The sequence below is a fragment of the Pogona vitticeps genome, chromosome 6, assembly GCF_051106095.1.
Source record: "Pogona vitticeps strain Pit_001003342236 chromosome 6, PviZW2.1, whole genome shotgun sequence".
In the NCBI taxonomy this organism is placed as follows: domain Eukaryota; kingdom Metazoa; phylum Chordata; class Lepidosauria; order Squamata; family Agamidae; genus Pogona; species Pogona vitticeps.
This window is the reverse complement of record NC_135788.1, coordinates 17,870,412-17,894,579: the sequence shown is the minus strand read 5'-3', so window position 1 is coordinate 17,894,579 and position 24,168 is coordinate 17,870,412. Positions and strand designations below refer to the sequence as shown.

Genomic DNA, 24,168 nt, shown 5'->3' with positions numbered 1-24,168 from the left:
AGATTGAGGCAGGGACGGCAGAGATAAAAAGGGAGGAGAAGGGATTACCCCCAGGATATGGATCTGGGCACAAGATCCCTGGACCGGAGAGTGGGAAAGACTCAGGGTACCCAGGGAAGAGGTGGACTATCGTTGGAGAAGGGAGATTCCCCACGTCCGTCTTATTGGGGTGAAGCCAAGGCTCATGAGTGGCGGAGGTGACTGAGAGAGAAGGAAAGGGTAGAAAGGGAAAAGCAAGAAAGACTGAGATGGAGAGTGGAGGAGGTGAGAAGGAGGGACGGCCAACGAGACCATGGACCCTATTTCCCGTTGCCCGAGATGTTGAGTGGGACGGATCCGGGGAGGATGAGACCGTTCCCCTATTGGAAGGAGAGGATGTCGAGAATCTAAAGGACTATCCCATCCATGGTTAGCCGGGGCCCTGAAATCCTGAAGAAACAATCCTGGTTGAAGCAAAAGGCACATCCTCCCCGGATCTGTTGGCGACAAGAGAAATGTTATGGGACAATTTTGTTAATAAAGAATTCTTGTTAAATACTCCAAAAAAACTTTCCCCTGTTGCAAAATTATCTAAGCCTGAGGATGCTCTTGTGGAGACCCAGTTTTAAAAAATTGAACCCTCACAAAGACATTTTTGATAGTTTTAAAGTATTTGATTTTACAGCATTTGATTGATTTATAATGTTTTATTGTCATACTCCATGTGGAAATCTTAGGGTATTTATTTAACCTTAGGGTATGTATTTACCCTAAATAAAATAAGATACCAATTCATTTAAAGCTAACAAAACTAAAGGGTAACAAGACTATCCTTATAGACTACAACTCTATAATACTCACTAGTGAACTACATTGAGTGTAGTAGGACTTAAATTTTAATTGCTTTGTACTGTACAGTACGCCTAAATCCAATTGTCAGTCCAATAATGCAGACCCATTACCGTAAATCAATCAGTAAGTGCTGGCCTATATAGTTCTACTTTAGTCGAGATTAACAATTGGATTTAAGCTCCTGTCAGATTTTTCAAACTATCACAAATTCTGTAGAACTGGTTTTTATTTTTTTTTATTTTTTTTTTTGGACTTATATACCGCCCCATAGTGCTACAAGCACTCTCCGGGCGGTTTACAATTTTTAATTATGCAGGCTACACATTGCCCCCCCCCCAGCAAGATGGGTACTCATTTTACCGACCTCGGAAGGATGGAAGGCTGAGTCAACCTTGAGCCGGCTACCTGGGATTTGAACCCCAGGTCGTGAGCACAGTTTTAGCTGCAGTACAGCGTTTTAACCACTGCGCCACGAGGCTCTGGTTACGACACATTACTATATATTTCCATGCCAATTTGCACAGAACTTCTCTCTTGGTGGCCCACCCGCAGTCAATTGTTTTCTGTACTGTGTGCAAAGTAATTCGTGAAAATGGAAGTCCATTCTGCTTGTGTCTATCAAGGTGGAGCTCAGATACAATGCTGATCTGATTTATTGCTTTGAATTAGATGGACATGCAATATGAACCAGCAGGGATTTCTAGGTTATATTCCTATGGAATGTGGACACGCACACAAATTTTAAAGAATTGCTTATTTGGGAAATGAGTTAATGTGATTTAAAAAAACGAATGCTTCAAAGGAAATGCTGAATGTTTCAAATTAAGATGTGCTTTTATGGAATGGAAACGTATTATTCCACAGGTTCAAATTATCCTCTCTAAAGCAATATGCCAGCTGAGAGCCACATCAGTGGTGGAATTTTCAAAAACGGGGAACCAATTTTCAAAACTTGTCCCACAAATGGGGGCTTTGAAAAAGAGAGACGTGGCATTCAAAACTAGCTTTCTCCTGTCCTCTCAAGGCTGCAACTCTGCACCCGCTTAAACCGGATTAAGCTCCATTCAACACACTTCAAAGTCCAGTATGCCAAGTCAGAAACAGGCTTGACTTGGAATACGCAGGCACACCTAGCAGCATGCCTATAAATGCCCAGGAATAGTTATATAGACTTTACTTATTACTATGCATGCCTAACTGCCCGGGCTTTGCAGAAATGCAGGAGCTAAAGCCCTTCCTTGCAACAGAGGGGAGGGGAGAAGAAAGCTTCGTGGGGAGAATGTCTGTCTGTGGAGCATGAATTGGGGCCGAGAGAGAAAAGCGGCGACTCTAAAGGCTTCTGGGAAACGAAGTTAGCCTTTATACCTTATTTAAGTGTGGGGAAGAGAGGCGTCCTATTTCTGCTCCCCTCTAAGCCCGGCTTCTCCCGCGGCTAACAGGCACCCCTGGAAGGAGAAGTAGGAGGAGGAGGAGGCGGCGACTCCTCTTCCTGCTCCACACCCAACCACTCCCTCCCTGACCTCGAGAGCCTCCTTGGCGGCCCCAGCGAAATTGCCCGGGCAGGCAGACAGGCAGGCGAGCCTCCCGTCCTCCACGCTTTGCCTTGCGGCCTTAGTTTCCGCGTCCGGGTCGAACGCAGCGAGGCTGGGCCTAAGGAGGGGCCCGCCCGGGACGGCCTTGGGAGCGCACGCGAGGCCGCGTCGGGGCCCCGGCTGGGCGCAGAGGACGCGGCTATGGCCCTGTGGTGGGGGCGCCGGTGCTGCTGTGCCTGCTCCCGCTCGCTCTCCGACCCGCTGAGGAGGAGCTGGAGCTCGGCGAGCAGCGGCCCCAGGTTGCCGGCGCTCGCGTGGAAGGCGGTGAGTGGAGGAGCCCCGACGGGTGAATGGAGGTCATGGCGGAATGAATGGGAGCCGGAGCCGCCGCCGCCGCCGCCGCGTGTTGTGACGAGAGCCCGTAGAGTGGAAAGGAGCAGCCGCCTTTTTTTGGGGGGGGGGGACGCCGTTCGGGGAGGGGAAACTGTGAAAGAGGCGGCGTGAGGAGAGGCAAGGTCTTTTTTTGGGGGGGGTAGGGGGTCCTCGCTTCCAAACTGGCGGGACCCCGGTAATGAGGATGTTCCTTCTGGGTGAGGGAAGGGTGAAGCTCTAGGGAGCTTCTTTCTTTAACTGGGAATGGAGGAGAAAGGATTAAGGGGTGATTATGAAAGGGAAACCGACGAGGATTATAAAACCCTGATGGGTGTGTGGGTAGAGCAAACGGGGAGAGGCGTCCCGTCCCTCGTGGGCTTGAGGTTATTACATAAAATTACGAGAGGCTTTCGGTTCAGTAAGGAAAAACAATAATCATTTGGGAAATGTACTGGTGATGGGCCGCTTTAAATGGTCGAAGATTTGCTAAGAGTTTGCCCTGTGGGTTCTACTTTGCTTTGAATTACATTATAGGAATGGGTTACACAGAGATAATATTAGCAACTGGTTTGCCCAGTTGTTTTGTCTTCTTTTGGACTTGGAGATTGCAAATATATGGCCAGGGTGTCTGGAACAACAAGGGCTACCACCTAGTTACTGGAGTTTTGCCCTTCTTACTTCATTAAAGCAACCAAGCCTTGTCTGATGCCATAGTTAAAATAACTCTCTGTGGGAGCAGGTTGCTCTCTTTTGCTTGCAGGCATTCTCAACCAGGGTGGGGGGGGGGGGCAGCGGTGATAAATGACAAAAGATTGGGAATGGTTGGCTTAGAGGAGAAAGTAATAAAACCTTTACCATAGAAACATTCCTTTGACCGAGTGGATTTGGGAAACTGTTGGTCAGAATAGTTAAGAAGGTAAATGACACTGCAATTCCAGGCACATCTATAGAACAGTTGTGATAATTTAAGTCAATTTTAGTTGGACCTTCAGGGCAGAATACAGTGGACCCTTGACTTACAGATGGCTTGACTTACAGACTTTTTGAGTTACAGACTTCTCTGGCCGCAAAATTTAGGTTTGACTTGCAGCCTGAGAATTGACTTACAGACCAGAAAAAAAACCAAAATGGAACAAAAACGGCCTGTTACGGGATTAATCGGTTTTCAATGCACTGTAGGTCAATGGAGACTTGACCTACAGACTTTTTGACCTGCAGCCACTGTTCCAATACGGATTAATTCCGTAAGTCAAGGGTCCCCTGTATAGGATTGAAATTGGTCTGGTTACTTTAGTGGATGGGCCACACCAGAAACATGATGCAGAAGTAACTCTATTACTTCTGTTGGGTCTCTTGGTGGCTATTGATACTATTGTGCAAACAAGTTCTTTTGGGCTCTGAGGTTACCATATTACAGTGGTTCTGGTGCTGTCAGTCCAGAAGGTGGTGCTAGAGGCATATTGTCTGACACCATGGCCTTTGACTTGTGTCCTACAAGGCAGTACTGTACGTTATCTATATGGAGTGACTGGGAGAGTTGTGCTAGTAACATACAGCTGTGTTGCTCCTTTCCAAGGGAAATGTTCAGGAGCCTTGAACATTGCCTGAGTTCTATAATGGGCAGGATGAGGATGAACAAGCTGATGTTGAGTCCAAGGGAAACAGAGGTTCACTAGAAAGTCCAACTTGGAATTGTGATTCTACGTGTTACCCCAGAAACATAAGATCACTGTCTTGGGACCTGCTTTGATCCTAGCCTATACTGTTTTGGATCTTCAGGTAAATGACAGCGACAATAAATGCTGTCATCACAACTAGGCTTAATCCACCAACTACAACCTGTCCAGAAATGCTCTGTCTTGACAACAGAAGTATTCATGCCTAGGTTTCATTATGTTTAGATAGTTGGAATACGATCTGCTTAACTTTGAAGAACATCCAGAAACTTCAGCTGAAGCGAAATGTGTTTGCTGGGCTGCTGGCCAGTGTACTGTATGGAGATCACATTTACACTTCACTGGTTGCTGATATTGTTTTTGTGTAGATTCCTTGATTATTTTGATGTGTTGTATACCATCCTGGTGGCTTTTATTAGAAAGTGTAGAAATGATAACTAACTTAGTAAAATTGGCATCAAGGCAGAAATACAAAGAGCTGAAATGAATGTTCAGTTGATTAAAATTTGACAGCAAAAGACAGCCTGGTTAAATTAAATTGCAAGCAAATAGAGCTAGAGAGGGAGATGACCTCCCTTCTTGGGTTAGGAAGTTCCAGAGAGAAAATTGTCTCATATGTTACTGCCAGCCATACCTCAGTACGCAGTGGCATGTGAAAGAGAGGTGCAATAGGATGTGAAGTTTGTCCCCTAAATAGTTGTCTTTCAAATCATTTTGGGCTGTAGTGGGTAATACCCATTATGTTGAGCTGGTCTGGAAATCAGTGTACTTAGCAGAGTAGTGGAGTCACATGATGCCAGATTGTTGCTGTTGTCAAAAACCTAGCAGCATTCTGTACTAACTAGTTTCCTCAAGTGATTTTTGAAGGCAGCTCATATATAGTCTGTTGTAGTAGTCCAGGCGAGACGTACCTAATGTATATAGGACCCTGTGTAGATCTGATTATACCTAAAATTGATTCCACTGATATACCTATCAGCAGAAACTGGGCAAAAGCATTCCAGATTCAGAGTATTTTATTTATTAATTATTTATTTATTTGATTTTTACCCCGCCCCTCTAGACCATATAGGAAGTTGTACTAATCTAAGTCTGTAACAAGGCAGCTTTTTATGCTCTTAAGAGTGTGCCTTCTCTTCCGCATCAGTCTTTTTTCTGGAGTATGAGTCTTAGGTTAGTTTGGTGTGCTTTATAATAAGTTTTGCATGTAACGACAGTTCTCCATCAGCATTACACTCGTATAAATTAATCTACATAAAACTGACACCGGAAGGAAATGTTATTTTAGGATACTGATCTTCTGAACGTGAGAGAGTTTTTAGCATCTTGTACAAAAATCTAAATTGGTTATTCCTGAGACCATCTTCCTGCCTCGGTCACTGGGGAACCTGTGATTCTCAGGGCTGATGTAGATTTATGTTGGGGCTTATTAATACTTAACATGAGCATGCAGGAACGTGCCTCTTACCTTTTAGCCTCTGTGCAAAAGCACTCCAAGGCAACTAGGAGTATAAAATAACCAGAGGTAATAATTAAAACTATGCACTTAAATCTGTGAACAGCAGTAAAGTGTAAGAATGACAGACAGACTCAGAATTGTTTATTTGTTAAGTCATGTCCGACTCTTTGTGACCCCATGGACCAGAGCATGCCAAGCCCTCCTGTCTTCCACTGCCTCCCGGAGTTTGGTCACATTCATGTTGGTAGCTTCAGTGACACTGTCCAACCATCTCATCCTCTGTCATCCCCTTCTCCTCTTGCCTTTACACTTTCCCAACATCCTAGACCACTGGTTCTTAACCTTGGGTTACTGAAGAGTTTTGGACTGCAGCTCCCAGAAGCCTTCACCACCAGCTGTCCTGACTGGGGTTTCTGGGAGTTGAAGTTCAAAAGCATCCAAGTAACAAAGGTTAAGAACCACTGTCCTAGACTGACATAATCCTAGATGCCCCTGTTAGTTACTCTGCTAACTGCTGAAAACCAGAAGCAGATGAGTGGAGAAATGGTCCTGGAAGGGGTCTCCGGACCATCAGGGCCACCATGGAGAAGATTCTTTCCCAGGTGGATTAATGCTGTACTTCAGATGGTGAGGGATTATGACTCAGAGCTTTGTGCTATTTGCTTTTGATGTTATGTATTTCTAGGTAGCCTCAGAGCCTGAACCTATTTTGGTTTCCTCTGCTGAAAGTAATGATCTTGCATAATAAAAAAGAGATACAGAGTTAAGATAGTTGCAATAGGGAAGGAATTGTATAATTCCTCTTTGCAACACTTTTAAAACCATGCCTTTTATAACACTTGCTCAAGAACAAAGAATAAGGAAGTAGATTGTAAACAACAGAAAGCAGCTTGTGGACAGATCCACTGAGTGTCAGCCAGGCTCAGTCAGTTCTCAGATTTCGAAGCGCCCCACCTTTGGATCTGTCCTCCTATCTTCAAAGTGTGGGCTAGGCAGTCAACTGTTCCACTCTCACAAAACAGGCTTGCCACCTATGAATAACTCAGTGACTAGCAGCAGACTTTGCAATTGAGAGCAGTGAAGCTGTTAGATAAGGAGGGCATTGTTTAGGGTCAAAACCAATGTTTATGTTGAGGCTGCTTGCCACTCCGCTGAACTGGCTTGACACAGAAAAGCAGCCAAAATTTGACACCTCTTGAAGCTTGAGGACTTGACCTGAGAGACCCTGCTGTTCCACCCCATCCGGCCTGCTTGGGGAATGAAGACATTTTTCTTTTTGTTTTTTTCTTTTTAAATAGCTACTTGTCTGTGATAAGTGATGTTAGCTTGCAGAAGAAGCTTTTTAAAATCATCGTTTTGTTTACGTCTTAGACCAGTGATTCCCAGCCTTGAGTGACCCAGGTGTTCTTGGACTGCAGTTCCCAGAAGCCTTCACCACCAGCAGTCCTGGCTGGGGTTTCTGGAAGTTGTGGTCCAAGAACACCTGGGTTACCCAAAGTTGTCTTTAGACTGTTAGTATTCTACAGTTGACTGACAGAGGTGAGTAAGGACAGGCAGGTTAGGACTATCTGTAGCCCTGTTCACAAAGTTGCATTAAATGGTTGTGCAAAACATGGTTTTTAGATAAATGCACTCATTTCTGTTTTCTTTTTTTTCTCTTTGCAGACATCTGATTTTCCAAGGGGAAGTTTATCTTTTTCCTTTTCAAGAACGCATAGCATATTTTGGCGGTGAGTTGAAGAGTGTTATAAAAAAGAGCCAGCCAAATATTTTTGAAGATTTTTACTGTCTTGCATACTACTAAAATGTATATACTCCAAAGCACGGTCACTCAGAATTGAGACTAACTTTGGAGCAAGCAACTGGGAGCTTATAAAGGCCTGCCATGTGGCCTATTGTGTGTATTTAAATGTGTGTGTGTGTTTGTGTGTAAGAGAGAGTACATCTGTTTTTCGCTTGTAGTTTAAGCACATGCATTCTATTTCAGATCACTTTCGTTTGATTTCTAACGTCCTAAAATTGCTGATCTGGATTTTTAATCATTGGTTAGGTACACTTTATGGAAATACTCATCTCTCTAAAGCAAGCTGAATTAGCTGCTGGTCTTGTTTCTGAACATAGTAACCTAGTAAGAAATTGGAACATGTACCTGTTAGTCATTTAAGCCTGAAAAATCAGAGAAACAATTTCCAACTTTGTTTCACTAAACAGAACACAGGTTGAGCTGTAAGTTTCTGTCCTGTACACTGTGAAGAGTGGACAGAGCGATACGATGCCAGGTTTGATAGATTATCATGCAAAACAGTTGCTTCCTTAAAGAGTGTTGACCTTTCTTACTAAATATACTAGGTCCAAACAAGCAAAAAGATTATATTTTCTTAGTTCTAAGGTACCTAAAATCTACAGAGTGATGTTTTTGGTTCTTGTGGTGAAAGAGAGTATGACTTCTCTTACTTTTGTGTTCAGTTACTTAATACAACAACATATAGTGCCCTATGGCTAGACAATCACAGTATTTTTCATGGTATTTAAAACATGAGAACTCATTCCAGCTTTGTGTTTTAACTATTTAAATTCTTCCAATTAATACTGTTGCCAGATTTCATCACACAACGGTGCAAACGCACAGCTGCGGTAAAGTTGTTAGTGATGAAAAACACAAAGATCCTTTTCAACTTGGAAGGAAAAACTTGAAAAATCTCTATGAAGATATTAAAAAGGTGAGGTATACTTACTGGATCATTCTTCAAATGAGATTTTAAAATTTAATCCTCTTATACTGGTAGATGTGCTACTTAGATTTGTTTTGTTTTTTAAATTTGTTTACAGGAATTGCAGGTATCTGCTACAGAACTGAAGGAAATGTGTGAATATTACTTCGATGGCAAAGGGAAGGCTTTTCGGCCGGTGATTGTGGTCCTAATGGCTAGAGCATGCAATTTTCATCATAACAATTCTGGGTAAATATGTATGATTTCTACATTTTTAAAAATTCAGATCCAGGTCTTTTCATTCTTCCCCTCCCCATGCATTGAAAGAAGCAGGACTGGACTGTCAGCAAGCATCTTTTGAAAGAGGCTTTGAACTATTGGGAGTGGTAGGAGATGTCAACATGTGTTTGGGTTTCTGGCTTAACACCAACTTGAGAAATACTGTTTATGTTTAGAAGCATCCAGACTTGGTTGGCAGGATTGATTGATGCAGATGGATGAGCCCTACAATAGAGGCATAGCTGTCTGGCACAGAAACATTGGAAGCTGGCACATAGGATTTAGACTATTGATCCATCTCAGAGCTGGGAAATAATATACTAATTTAAAGCACTGGTGTCAAAATTCTGTATAATTAATCTCTTAAAAATAACATTTCAAAAATAACAGTAAAATAATAAGAGCATTACTGTCAGCGTGTTATCCTTTAGATCACTGATTCCCAGCCATGGATCCCCAGGACTAAAACTCCAAGATGTCTTCACCACTAGCTGTGCTGGACAGGATTTCTGGGGCCAGCTGTAGGAAGGGAAGTTGGTTCGCTGTCTCTGCGCAGGTGCCGGCCTATCTGCTGGGCAGCGCATGCATAGTCCGAATCTTGGGGCACTGGACCCAAGCCTTGGGGGCAGGGAGGCAAAAGACTTGGGACTCAGGCCCAAAGGTTTGGACTTGTATCAGATATCCCTGATAGATTCCAGGTGAGTGACTCGCAGAAAGTGGCAAGACAGAATGGCAGGCAGTTGAAGATGCATGAATGCTCTTGTCAGAGTTTGGAGTTTTAGGCTGGGTGAGACCTGGTTTGAAACCCTGGGCTGTTGGGAGGTTTTCTGTAGGACAAGTTGTGTTGTCTTTGAATGATGTGTGTAAAGACACTGAAGTCCAAACTGCTTGTCATGCGTGTCGGGTAAATTAAGGTCCAATAGATATTTGTTATCCAAACATATTTTCTTATTTTGTGACTTTTCTCTTTGTTTCTCACTTCGCTGCTCCAATTCTAGAGAGATGCAAGCAAACCAGCATTCTATAGCTGTAATTGTAGAAATGATCCATGCAGCTACTCTAGTTCATGATGATGTAATTGATGCCGCACATTCACGAAGAGGAAAAATGACCGTTAATCAAATCTGGGGAGAGAGGAAGGTGGGTATTTTCCTGGTGCAGTAATACTTGTACAGTGGTGCCTCGACTTACCACCGTCCCGACATACAACCATTTTGAGTTGCGACCAGCTCCAGCCGCAACATTTTGCTTCCACTTGCGGCTGGAGCTTCGAGTTGCGATCAAAAGAGGCAGGGGAAAAAGGTGGGGAGTTCAAATTAGAGGGCTAACAGTTGGTTGGCGAAGAGCTTCTTTGCAGCTCTTTTGCCCCAACTGTTAGTATGTGTGTGTCGGAGGAGGCTTCGGACTGCCTGGAGCTGCTTTCTGCTTCTGGGTGAGTACATTTACAGGGTTTTGCAGGGTGGGTTTGGGTTTGGGGGGATTATGTTTCTGTACTGTTTGTGTGGGGGTGCTTTTTTGCTTTGTTTTTCAGCCTCATCGTGTTCCGATGGGCCTGGCTCTGTATGTGTGTGTTTCTTTTTCGTTTGTTTTTTCCTTTGTTTTTCAGCCCCATCACGTTCTGATGGGGCTGGCTGTGGAGTTGTTTTTTTTTTTGTTTGTTTGTTTTTTGTTTTGTAAGTGTGTGTGATTTTTCCCCCTGCTGGAGCGGATTAATCCCGTTCCAGTGCATTCCTATGGGAAATGGTGCTTTAACTTACGACCTTTTCAAGTTACATCCATCTTCTGGAACGGAGTATGGTCGTAAGTCAAGGCACCACTGTATTCTATGACATTCACATGGGAAGCTTGGGGAGATTATGCAGTGCGAGAAGATGATAAAGTGAGCAGATTGTAGGGAAGATGATAAAGTGGGCAGATAATATCTTTAAGACAAGAGGCTGAGGTGGTGTCCGTAATTGGGTCCTTTTCTGCTACTTGTTTGTGCATTTTGAACTGCACATGTGTGGCCCAGAACTGAACAAACTTATCCTATGTATAGCTAAAAATTAGAGGCATCGTTCAGCTCAGCTCTTCTATAGTTGCTCTGAAATCAACTGTACCTGTAATAACGTGTGTACCTTAAAAGCCTGTATGCTTGTTTAACAGAAGGAGCAAAACAAAGGAAAGAAAGGCTGTTGTATTTTACTTAAAACGTTTAGAGCTCATTCATGTAGGCTCAGTTCCCTTGGAGATCTTTTGAATTAGACTGTAGAGCAGGTTTAGCAAAAGATTAGAACCCCTGGAAAAGATCTGAAAAGAAACTGATAAGGTAATCAGTTTGTTCCACAAATATTTCCCACCTTTTAATCTCACATTCTTAGATGTGCTTTTCTAATCATTTGTGTGGCTCCAGCCTTAACACAAGGCAAAGCTGTTTAGCTCCTCTCTAGAAGAAGCTGTACTAGAACATAGTCTCTCAGGCTCCAATCAGAAAGCAGATCCTTTAGAGGTCCTTGGCAGCATCACCAATGGACTGAGAGACTGGGAGTTGTAATCCCAACCTCCAGAGGACACCCAGTGGCTTGTCACTATTTAACAAAAATGAATTCGTTTTGGCAGATCAGATTGACTCAACCTCAGTCTTCTTGAGTTTTTTTAAAGGAAAGAGATAATGGTTAATCTTAGGAGAACTTTTAAACCTACAGTTGACCTCCCAGCAGTTTTTTTAATACTTCTGGCAAACATATTTGGGTAAAACGAGAGGGAAAATGCTCTTTAGAAATGTATAGGAAAAGACAATTAGCATGAAAATGATCCCACCCCCACCGCTTTTTATGTTAACCAGAGGGTGAGAGTGGGGAATGATTTTGATAATAATATAAAGCACTCCAGCTATAGAAAGGCCTAATTATTTTTAAAGCAATTTTTTTCTATTCTAGGCTGTTCTAGCTGGTGATTTCATTCTTTCGGCAGCATCTGTAGCTTTAGCACGTATTGGGAATTCAAGCATTATTTCTCTACTAACACAGGCGCTTGAGGATCTGGTGCGTGGTAAGGCTTTTAAAAACATACCTCCAAAGTAATCGGACTGTTTTGTCTAGACCAGAGGTCATCAACCCCCGGTCCGCAGCCCGGTGCCAGTCTGTGGCCTGAGCTGGACCGGGCCATGGAGACAGACCCGCCCCCTGGACGCACTCCCCTCCCCACAGCTGCTTTACGCACGCGCATGCCAGCCCTGGCATGGGTGCTCCCCCACCCCTTCACGCATCCCCCCACATGAAGGGGTGGGCAGGCGGGCATGCAGGCACTCCTGCACATGCTTGAAGGGGTGGGGGAGCACCACTGCTTCGTGCATGCGCCCGAGACTAAGCGCGGGGTGGTGCCCCGCCTTCCTCAGAGGCTCAGCCAGTCCGCAGTCCCAAAAAGGTTGGGGAACCCTGGTCTAGACAACTAATTTGATGACATCAGTGGCCTCGTCCTCTTTTATAGGTGAATTTCTTCAGCTGGGTTCCAAAGAAAATGAAAATGAGAGATTTGCTCACTACCTCGAGAAAACCTTCAAGAAGACTGCAAGCCTTATAGCAAACAGCTGTAAAGCAGTATGTACGTTCCGTCTTTCCTGTTAATATGCTATTATGTCGGGTGGGAAACTTCGGGTTGTGGGATTTTCTTTAGGGACCCATAGTTTTTCCCTACTTCTCTTGCACGCACACACCATGTAAGCCCATCCTGTACGTGTGATGAGCTCAAAAAGAGCAAAAAGTCACAATGTAAGGAAGAATTGGGGATCTTTTTAAAAAAAACGCCTTGGTAACTCTACCATTGGTCAACACTGAGATCTGCAGAAAGAGATAGAAATGGGCTGATACATGTTTTCTAGCCAAAATGTAACTTTCTGCTGTCTGTTTTGGTAAAAAATCTAACTGATTATATTGCGAGAATTCTGATAGATTTCAAATGGACACTTTAAAACTACTTTGCCTTTTCCCTTGCCACTGAGCAGCTTGTTTCCATGTTTTTACCCTTAGATACGCCTCTGTGTTTCATTTAATTGTAGTAGAGACATACATACATGCACAGCTATTTAACCTGTAAAAATAGAAGACATCTATTCTGTCCATTATTATCACAATATATGTTGTGGGATAATAATGGACAGAATAGATTTCTATTTTTACAGGTTAAGTAGCTGTGCATGTATGTATGTCTCTACTACAATTAAATCAAACACACAGGCGTAGTTGGTGAGGCATGAACTGGTAGATAATCCTTAGACAGTCAGTCACTTAAGGAAAAGCCTGCCTGAAGAGAAAGGTGTTTGCTTGCTTGCAGGACAGCAACTGTAAGGCCAACCTGGCTTTCAGTGGGAGGAAGTTTTCTAGAGTCTGGGAGCAGTAGCAGAGCACTCCTGCACTGATTAATTTCCCTTAAAATTAGCCTATTCTAGTCCTGCGTTGTACCAACACTCATTGATGCAACTACCTGTTAAATGATGACTTGGATGAGAATGTGGGGCGGGGGGTGTTCTGGGAAGGCAAGGGCATTTAGCATAGTGAAGGGATCTGAATAGTACCTATAGAGCCCCCGGCCAGCTGCATCAACAGTCTCCGGAGATACAGCAGTGATCAGAAAATCAGACTGCTGCAGGGAAAAAAAAATTACAAAATACCTCTTTATCACAGTTACACAAAAGGTTCCAGTGAGACCATCACCAGTATGCCACGACCTTTCCACTGTGTGTCTTTTGCAGAAGCAGATAGACTCTTTACTGTGCTAATTTCAGACTTGTGTAAAATGAAGAAACAGGCTTAACTGATCCGTGAAATCAGGCTGTGAAAGCCAGGATCATAGTTGCAATGTTTAGCCCGTGAAGAACGCCATCTTTTGCTTCCCAGTTTCCTATATCTACCCACAAACAAATCCAATTCTCATTATGTTAGTCATGGGCAGCCCGTTTGCAGTCATCGTTCTGCATCTTCTTGTCTTCAGTCCAAGTCTCTGCATTGTGGCCATAATAAATTTTTAATAGGGCCAATCTATATTCAGAGCTTATATATATATATATATATTTAATGCTGCAGATACGTTGAGTGTGTGTGTGTTTTAAATGGGTCTAGCAAAGACGCAGTGGGAGGAATGCAGCTAATGCAGTCTGCCTTTCCTGTCAGTTGTTGACTGCTAATGTATTACGTTCGTGAAGAGTGGGTACTAACAAGGCGTTCTCTTGTATGTTTCCCTTTCAGGTTTCTGTTTTAGGCTGCCCTGATCCAAATGTTCATGAGATTGCGTACCAATATGGAAAAAATATTGGGATAGCATTTCAGGTAATATAAGGACACCGATAAGATATGCTGGAAAACACCATTTATTGGTGAACAGGGAAATAAATATCCTGTAGTTGTGAATTGATCCTTTGTAATTAATAAAACGCCTTGAGTGTGCTATTCCTATAAAATTGGCTGTTGATTCATTTGCAGCTGATAGATGATGTCCTGGATTTTTCATCATGTTCTAAGCTGTTGGGGAAGCCAACATCAGCTGATCTTAAGCTTGGAATTGCCACTGGCCCCGTTTTATTTGCTTGTCAGCAGGTAGGTTTACCATAGATAGTGTGTGTTCTCAAGTTAAAAACTGCTGTCTGAGGTAGACTGCTGTGCTGTGTTTTAAGGACTTGTTTTAAAAGTGAGTTCAGTAGTTCAGGAATTTCAGCAATTTGTGAAATGCCTTGACCAAAATAAAAACAAGCCTGGTCAGGTGTTAAAACAAAGTGAGGGCAACATACACAGATCTTTTTCTAATTACATGCAGAAACTAACAAACGAGTAACTCTGAATTCCTCTTGCTACCATCAGTTATAAATTTATTGCACTGGCTTAAGTCACAAATATTCAGGATAACATGTCCTCTAAGGTGGTAATGGGTGGATTTGAAACAGCTTGAGTTTGTCAAAATCCCAGGAAATAAAGACTTATTTTACTATAATTGCCTGCCTGGTTCATCCAGTAGTTCATCTAATTTGAGATGCCAGTTGCATCTTTACCGGATAAGTGCCCTCTTATCTGGTAAAGAGGTTTATGTTCTAAACACACTATGATCCATCTTCAGGATGTAAAAAATATAGATATATTAAGCTACATTCAAGTTACCTATTTTTTTTTACAAAAGTATTGATTTCATTTAACTTAATCTGCTTCCAAATTAACATGTTTGTTAAGAACACCCTTGCAATATTGAGGACTTGAGGGGATGTTATGATTAAATGATATTGAGCAGAAGTGTGCTGAAAGGACAATTTTCTAGGTTCATAGAACAAAATGTTATACAGGAATATATAGTACAGTTTTGTTTCATCTACTGTTGGCTACTAAGTCCGTGAAAGTTCTTTTTTGTTGTTTTGTGTTTTTTTGGAGGAAATTCATGTTATTTTATCCATCTCATTCAGTTTCCAGAAGTCAATGCCATGATAATGAGGCGATTCAGTTTGCCAGGAGACGTTCAACGTGCCCAGGAGTGTGTCTTACAGGTAAAACACAACTAGTGTAAACACAGCTAGGTCTTTTACATGAATTTGCAGAACTGAACACTAATATTCAGTGCAGTACTTGATCGAATTTCATCTTGGTTTATCTGATATCCGTTCATAGCCTTACAGTTCTTATATATACATATACATACATATACATACATGTATGTATATATATATATACACATACATATACATACATACATACACACACACACATATTATATATATATATATATATATATATATATATATATATATATATATATATATATATATATATATATATATATATATATATATATATATATACACACACACACACACACACACACACACATACACATACATACATATACATATACATATACATATACATATATATATGAGAGAGATTGATTGATTGATTGCCGGTGTATAAGATGACTTTTTTGGCCCAAAAAACATGCCTCCAAAGGGGGTGGTCGTCTTATACGCCAGGTACACTCCAGTTGGGCCAGGAAGGAGCCGCCGCCGTTGAGTGAGTGACGCAGGGACACGCTGGTCGGGGAGGAAGGCAGGCGGGCAGGAAGGCAGTCTGTCCAGAAGAAGGGAGGAAAGCAGTGCCGGCAATGCCTGAGTGGCCAGAGCCCGCCACCAGACAGCCGCTTCCCCTCCTCCTCCACCGCCCACCCAGCCGCTTCCCCTCCTTCCGTCTGTTTCCTTCCGTCTTTTACTCATTCACCTCCATTCCCAGCTCTCTCTCTCTATCTATCTATGCACCAAATAAACACATGGCCATGAACTTCCAGGGCGGACCCCGGGCAGCCGCCACCAGCGCTGCAGCAGAGCCGTCCACTCTATATTTTGAGTGGAAATGTTGCGGGGGTCGTCTTATCTGGCCAGTTGTCGTGTGTGTGTGTGTGTGTGTGTGTGTGTGTGTGTGTGTGTGTGTGTGTGTGTGTGTGTGTGTGTGTGTGTGTGTGTGTGTGTGTGTGTGTGTGTGTGTGTGTGTGTGTGTGTGTGTGTGTGTGTGTGTGTGTGTTTTTTAAACGTAATGGACATTTAATAAAACAGACATGGAAAATGTTGTAATTTGTTGTACTAAACTTTTGTACTCCATATATACGGACTGTGACCTTAAAATGGGGAATGTGGAAAAAACTGACCAAAGGGGCTTATATGGCTATTAGTAGATCTACTTTTAAAATTCTCTGTACCTTTTTTGTTTGTTTGTTTTAAGAGTGGAGGTATACAACAAACAATTTACCTTGCCCAGCGGTACTGCCATGAAGCAATGCGAGAGATCAGCAAGCTTAGACCATCCCCTGAAAGAGATGCACTCGTGCAGTTGGCGGAAATCATCCTATCCCGAGAAAAATGACAAGCCTTCCACTTACTTTGGCAGCTATTTTTACCAGACTGTGCCTCAAAGTACATTGGCAGAACAACGTGGCTTGCTTCCAGTACAACTACCAACTTTTTTAAAAAAGTTATCTTCACTGAAAGAAATATAACTAGGATTTATGAAGTAAAAATGTTTTATTGAAGGAAGCCATACAAAATAATGAAAACGAGATCAGTCTGTTAAGCTGATAGCAAGGCCTTGTGCCTGTGGATTTTTAACAAGGAGGGTTCTTGTTTCATGTGGGCACTGTTTACATTGTTCAATATTGACACCGAAGGCCACAAAGAATAATAAATACAATCAATGTGTTGAAAAAAATCACTTCTGCGAACCCTTGTGTGTCATGGAAATATAACAAATACCTTGAGTGATTTAGTTGCCTATTAGAATTTCAGAGTACCCAGAAATTTTAAGGAGACTGGTTTATTATAAAAGACTGTACATAATTTTTGTAATTAAACAGGCTATATACAAATTAAGAGATGTTCCAATTTATAAAGGGAATACAGAGATTTTTATGGGTTGCTAATTATTCTCAGAAACAATATGTTAACAATTAGGAAAAGGCAAAAGAAGCATTTAATATAATTAGGTTCATTTAAGGTAAGGGGGTTCTTCAATATTTAATATCACATTAGAAAATAACTTCTCTCATACATCCAGCACACCTGCTTTTTTCATCATTTAAAGGTTTTAATCCCCAGTAGGACAGTGCTTATGCCCAAACCTTTTACTACATACAGAAATACATCCCTTACTAAATCATGGTCAGCTTCAGAGAACCGAAGTAATGCAAGTTTTGCATAAAGAAACCAGAAATGTTAACATGACCTTCTGCTCACACTCTAGGTATGAACGCATACACCTTCCAGTGAGAACAAAAGAGGCCCTGGTGGCTTGTGTCCCTCCCTACAGGAGCTGAGAATGGCTCCTTCCAAATAGGATGCAGGGGCATCATCTTCATTTCTCTGGTGGTACTTCTCTCCAGCTGAACCCACACGCTCTGTATTTACGAACGAGGTTTTCTTTTGTAGCAACCTACTTGATACAGTGATGTGGACAAATCAGTAGCAAATCCCTTGAATGATGAAATGTTACTTTCAGCAGGACACGAGACCTTTGCAGTTAAACAGAACAAGGCTTGCATGAGCTGTTTGACAGAAAAGCCACTTGTGATTGTTCACACAAACCATGCATTAGAGCAGTAGCTCCCAACTTTGTGTCCCCAAGATGTTCTTGGACTACATATCCCAGAAATCCCGGCCAGCGCAGCTAGTGGTGAAGGCTTCTGGGAGTTTTACTCTCAAAACATTTAGGGACCCAAAGCTGAGAACCACTGCTTTAGAGAATCTTATAGGTTAGAAAGTGTTCCCTGAAGTACACATGGCCTTGTAACCAGGGCCACTGGTGTCATTTTGTAACCATTCGCCAAAGCAGCCAACCCTACTAGACTAAAAGGCTATTATGGGAAATTGGTCCATAACTGATTGTTGGGCATGGCAGCTGTGGTTGCAAAAATCTATAGCTAGATATCATTTTCCCATCTCGCGCTAGGTGAGCACTATCAGGTTTGGAAGGCTCTGATCTCATGTGGGGCAGGAAGAGACACCAATTTCTACTGCACATACAGCCTCAGATCAGTGTCTGAAAAAGACAGGAGAAGACAACCCTACAGTTTTCCACAGGTAAGACCTCTCTTTACTTTCCAAACTCCACATCCCTCCCCAGATGCCTGTTATCATTGTACTCTCACTCTTTATGACAGTAACAACCCCAAGAGTCATGGGTAATAGTCTCCATATCAAATTGTTTCCTGTCATAAGGAGCAGAGCTAAAGAGTTGTGCAATTTTATACACACACACACAAAGCTTGCAGAAACTTGATTTTCCTTTAGTAGGATGTTATGTTCTGGACTTGCAATCAAACAGCATCCCTGCTGACATGGGGGGGAATGCCAATGCTTTAATATTGCTATGCAAGGCAAGCCAAGAAAAGTAATGGACAAGACCTTTGGTTCACTTATGTATTTATGAATGGAAAAGTCAATGCAAATTTACTCATAAAAAACTCAGGTACAAATTACATACACATAAGACCACCCATCTTTGATTCACACGGACACCTCAGAGACTCAATTGACTCATTGGAATGGACTTTTAGTGAAAGAGTACTCCAGGTAAAAGATTACAACAAATTGGAAGCATCTTGGATTTTTTTTGGGGGGGGAGGAAAGTATAATTCAATACATAAGTTCGTATGCATGCTTTTAAACAAATACTATACTTTTGAGAATGAGCAGGAGTCTAAACAAAGGTAGATGACCAGCACTATCAAACTTTTCAACCAGATTTAACGTTAGTCTAACATAGTTGTTAGTTTATCATGCTGCACTGAAAAAAATAAAAAGTAATGGCACAATTTGAATCATGAGTCATTAAATATTATATACCCTACTTCCCCAGAATATTTCAGCTGGTCATAAAAATCAACATTAAGTAAATAAGCATAATCAGTAATAAACAGTTGCTCATTTTACAAACTCTGAAGAGACAAATGCATACAGATGGACATTCAATCATACCATTTAAACAGTATGGCCTGAAAGGATGGGCACATTTTAAAAGAGTATTAAGACAAGTGTTAACCTTTAAGTTACCCTTTGTAAATAATTATGGCATGATTGAATACAAGACCTGACCTGAAGACAGCATTTAATCTGCATAGTGCATGATTGATTCAACATAGTTTCCAGGAAACAGGCCGGTCACTCTGTTGCAAACACCTTCATACCAGCCATCGTCATTCTTCTTTATAACATAAATGATTGCACCCTCCATAAATGACAGCTCATCATCCTTGTCCTTTGTGTAGTCATATATGGCAACGACTGAGAAATAAACAGAGAGAGCCAAATTAATTTTGCAAGCAGCTTTGGAGGCTGCGTTGCTCATTCAATGATTCCAGAACTTCCCTTGCAACTTTAATTATAAAAGTGAGTTACAATGCTCATGGCCTCTCACTTGGCTGTGGGAATCACTGGGAACTACTGCAAGAAACTGCATTCCAGTAACTTTGGAGCAGTTGCAGCTGCCCAGCCTTAATGTACAGTGTGAGACAGATAAACCAGGCTCAGGCTTCTGCATTCCCCTTCCCAACGTGGCTGATGGGAGATGATTAGGAACTTTTACTTCTTCTCTGTAACCACAACTTGCCGCATTATCTGGATTGGTGAACCATGATTAATATTGATGATGTTTAACACCAAATAATTTCAAAGAGCATTTTATTTTTTTAAGCAGAGTCATTTAAAACTAACCACTGTTAATCACAGCAGTGATTCAAACAATCTGGGTCCAAACAACGTTGCAAGTAAGCTGTGGTTAACTAAAAGTGGTCACTTCTAAATTATGGGCACAAACCAAATCATGAACCAGAATATTAAGATGAATCAGGCTGGTTTGCGGGCTGTTTCGCAAACCAGTCAAGGGGTCCTGTTTTTCTGAAACAAAAGAAAGCACTGAATTTTCTTCCCCTCGGCACGTTGTTTTGTTCAGCAAAAGGGGATGCATGCACCGGCCTATCAGCAGGATGGCAGGCGCATGTGCAGAAGCAGCAGGCCTGGCTCATGGATGGCCGCAGTGGAGGGTAAGGAGGCAGCAGGAGGACCAAATAGGGAGGCGACGGGGGCAATGGGAAGTGGGTGACAGGGTGGTGGAGGGTAGGAGCAGCTAGGTTCCCTCCCACCCCAGGCACCAACCGGAAAAACAAACCACAAACCAGTTCATTTTTCTGGGAGTCCATGGCTAACCATCAACCATAAACCAGCCTGCTTTGTCTTTTTTTCCAGTTCATGCCCATCTATTTTCTAAACCCATCAGGGAGAAGAAAGTTCACACAAGCTCGAAGACTTGCAGTGGTGCTGACACCAGCTGGCATCTTAGTGTAAACTTATTCAAAACTGGCCAGAATTGTTTCCTGTTTTGTAGAGTGGGAGTAGGGGTGCCAGGCACGTGAGAGGAGGAAGGAAACCCAGTATGATTCAATAGTGAGACTGGAATGAGTGAGGTTTGACTCAAAGCGCCTATTTTTAATTACGGAAACTCTGTTAAGTGGATAAGTGGGTTTTTCTCCCCAGAAATGTAGTGGCCACTTACCTTTCTCAATATAGTTCTTAGGTGCCCAAGCCGGATCACCATCTGCATAAGGATCATTATACTGCACAACTGCAGCCTCCTCATCTTCATAATCCACAGGTGGTGGAGGTGGAGGTGGTGGGGAGTCATCAAACATGGGCATCTCATCAGGAGGAGGGGGAGGGGGAGGAGTTGGACTATCAGCAACTAGAAAGGCAGCAAAAAAAGAGGAGCTCCATCACATCTCTTGCAAATGCGATCAGCGGCATGACCAGAAGCTCCCATCTTCTACAGAAGTTAACGGCATGCACTACAATACCATGCACAGATTAGAGAAATGAATGCTTGCTATGTTAAGAATGCTATGATATACAGCTTTGCAAGTATACAAGCAGACACATTAGTACAGATGCTATTTTCAGAGCAGACACTCCAAAGGCTTAAGCTTGATCCCTAGGGGAAGACAGAATAGATCTTTCTTCATTTTTGTAGTGCCAAAGAATACAGTTCCTATTCGAAAAAATTGTGATTGCGGTAGCTGAATAATCCCAGTAGCAAATGTTTCATTCTGGTGGTTTCAAAGCTATTCTGCTAGTTTACTTTTGCTTTGAGCCTTTTACCCATTTATTTATTTATTTATTTCAAAATATCCCTATACCACTCCTTGCTCAAGGCAATCCAGGACACTCCTGCTAAAGGTCATTCTGTACATTTAATGTACACACTGTACATTAAACAATAAAAGCACCATAATGTAAAAATTAATCAGCAACAGAAAAACCATAATACTGAGAATTAGAAAACTCATCAGCATACATCATGGAATAGGGAACATGTTGCCATTCAGATGTTGTTGGACTACAAGTACCATTATCCCTAGGTGATATAGTCAGTGCAGACTACTGGGGGGACTGCAAGTTCTCTAAGCCAAATTTAAACTAGTTAGCATTTTAAGACTCAAAACACCTAGGTATGATAGCATTGGAGGAAACACAGAATTATTGCCATTCTGGGGTTTCGCTATAGAGAAGGCATTGCTCCAAGTTAATGTACTTCCATATCACTGGATAAGAGTATAAACTCTGTTCAATCACACCCCATCTTGCATGTTGAAAGAAGAAATATAAGCCTGTCCTAGACAATATGCAAGCTCACTTTAAGCATTCCTGCCCTCTTCTATAACAAATAATAAAAGAAGACCATAAATTGTACAGGCAGCATAGTTTACAATAGGGTCAACAAAGTGTGGTCGACAGCTTGCATGTGTCCCTGACAGCCCTGTTTTGCAGACATCAATAGTCCCTAGGTCTTTGTTTTTTGACAGCAAACCATTAAATGGGATGTTTAGTTCAATGTGGACAGTGTTTTTTAAAAGTGTTTCCAGTTCTGATTCGAAGGTGAAAACCTTTCATTATTTTCAATTATAAAGCTCTTCTCCAAGATGGTCTTGCTTTGCAATCAATCAGTCGTGGTTTTTGTTATTTCAACAGCTTTTCAAGCTTTTGTGTTTTTTTGAACAGCTTTTGCTGTTTTTTCCTCTCCAGTAACCAAATTTAAAACATACGGTCCCCAAAGTTGGTTTAAATTTATTCTTCAATGAAAGAAATGTGAGTTTTAATTAGTCTTTAATTTAGTCCCAGTGGGTTTTTTGGGGGAACAGATGTAATGAACTCGAATGAACGAAACTTACTTTTCAATAACAATAATGAGCAATGCCTGACTGGAATTACTGAGGTTATTAATACTTCCATTATAAAATATCAGATAACACAGATATTCCTAAAATATAGAAAAAAGATGTACACATAATGTGTAAGATATATGTACATCATAAAACAAAATAGAAAAATCCTACTGAGTTCTATTGAGCTCTGCCCATTTTCTTACACCATATCCCTTTTTGCGTGTATAGCTTTTGAGCAATTGGCCAAGTGGGCAAATGATGCCCAACCCCAGGGAAGTTGACCACATTCCCTCTAAAAGGTTCAGAAAGCTTCCCTACCACTTTATAACATATTCCTATGAGCACCATTCCCCTCTTACTACTTGACTGTGTCCTGAATCTCACATCTCAACACATAGTAGTCTAAATAACAGATGCCCCTCCTTGTAACTTTTCAATTACCTCCTCACCACAGTCCCATCAGTGGGACATAAGTTATGATTAAATAGAACAATTGATTTGAATGAGCTAAGGACAACCAACTCTCCCTGGAATTAATCCAGCATCCCAATTCAACTACCAACCTCTGGCTCCACAGCCAGATAGATACCTTAAGCACTGAGCTATCCAGCTAGCTGACACCACTGTAGTGGATGGGAAATATCTGCTTCTTTGGACTCCAGTCTTTGACTCAATCCATGAAAAATCAAGAGTCCCATCTACCTAGTTCTGCTGAACCCTGATTTCAGTAGCTTTGTGACAATAAAGCATGGCAAAATGTTAGACAACAGACAGATGGCTGGATGGAATCTGAATGCAATTATTTGCCAGATATTGTGGTCTCTTGTCATCTACCTCTTAAAAATACAAACACTACAGTTTTTCTTTTTAAAAGAAGCTTTTTAAAACATCATCTTTGAGTAGCTGAATGTAATTTTTAAAAACTGAAGTGATGGGCCGATGGAACCCACAGGTTTCGGGCAGGAAATGTCTGCCAGCAGCTAGGAAAGAGTTGCCTTTTAAGCCATGTTTACTGGACCCCAGATACTTGTAGAGATAGGCTGATTAATCTGTTCTAAAGAGCTCTTTTTGATCTTCACTTTGTGCTTCTCTGCTTTTTCCAGTCTATTAAACAACTGTTGGCACACAAAAACTGGATTCTAAAACCAGTTCAAAATTTGACTTCTGTTAATGAAACACCATCAAAATTTGTTGTTTACAACAGCATGTAATAGGGCAAGAAGCACATTCCTCTGGGAATATTTCCTATTTCAGGCGCCTTTGAAATTGATGGGTTTGCTGCAAAAGAAGAGCTTTTCTAATATAAATTCTTGATGGATTGCTTCCATCCTCAAATTAGTTTGGACTTAATCCGTTTAACATAAAAGACACCCATGCACACAAAAATGAAATCATTTATGAAGCCAATGCATATTGTATGAACCAGGCATAGAGACTTTAAGATAAGCTATTTTTCACTTCAGAATTTTCTCCAGTTGATGAAGAAAACAGAATGCTGTTAGGAATCAAACATTCCCATCTTCTTTCTACCCAGAGAGGTGCACCTCTGAAAACTTTTCAACAGATACAGTGATGTAGTTGGAGTATGTTGCTTCTGCATT

At 41.8% G+C, this 24,168-nt stretch overlaps 3 protein-coding genes across 18 annotated transcripts in view; 1 reads left to right on the top strand and 2 right to left on the bottom strand.

Moving 5' to 3' along the window:
- The window catches only part of LOC110083104 (protein nucleotidyltransferase YdiU), a 36,730-nt gene extending 34,387 nt beyond the window's left edge, over positions 1 to 2,343 (bottom strand). For all 5 annotated transcript variants that reach the window (XR_012088238.2, XR_012088239.2, XR_012088240.2 and 2 more), the window contains exon 1: positions 2,197 to 2,343. The gene's annotated coding sequence lies outside the window, so the exon portion shown is untranslated. The remainder of the gene's footprint in view (positions 1 to 2,196) is intronic.
- PDSS1 (decaprenyl diphosphate synthase subunit 1) lies at positions 2,282 to 17,067 on the top strand. The gene is made up of 11 exons (XM_020801368.3): positions 2,282 to 2,687; positions 7,536 to 7,600; positions 8,470 to 8,590; positions 8,700 to 8,830; positions 9,859 to 10,000; positions 11,779 to 11,890; positions 12,329 to 12,438; positions 14,083 to 14,163; positions 14,317 to 14,430; positions 15,282 to 15,362; positions 16,585 to 17,067. The coding sequence occupies exons 1-11, from the start codon at positions 2,565 to 2,567 to the stop codon at positions 16,723 to 16,725; spliced, it is 1,221 nt and encodes a 406-aa protein (XP_020657027.3). The 5' UTR covers positions 2,282 to 2,564; the 3' UTR covers positions 16,726 to 17,067.
- Positions 16,865 to 24,168, bottom strand: part of ABI1 (abl interactor 1) — a 117,345-nt gene continuing 110,041 nt past the window's right edge. For all 12 annotated transcript variants that reach the window (XM_073003038.2, XM_073003037.2, XM_020801316.3 and 9 more), the window contains 2 exons: positions 20,905 to 21,090; positions 16,865 to 19,637 (listed from right to left, as the gene is read on the bottom strand). In XM_073003038.2, the coding sequence (XP_072859139.1) occupies positions 19,462 to 19,637; positions 20,905 to 21,090 (362 nt within the window). In that variant the 3' untranslated portion in view covers positions 16,865 to 19,461. The remainder of the gene's footprint in view (positions 19,638 to 20,904; positions 21,091 to 24,168) is intronic.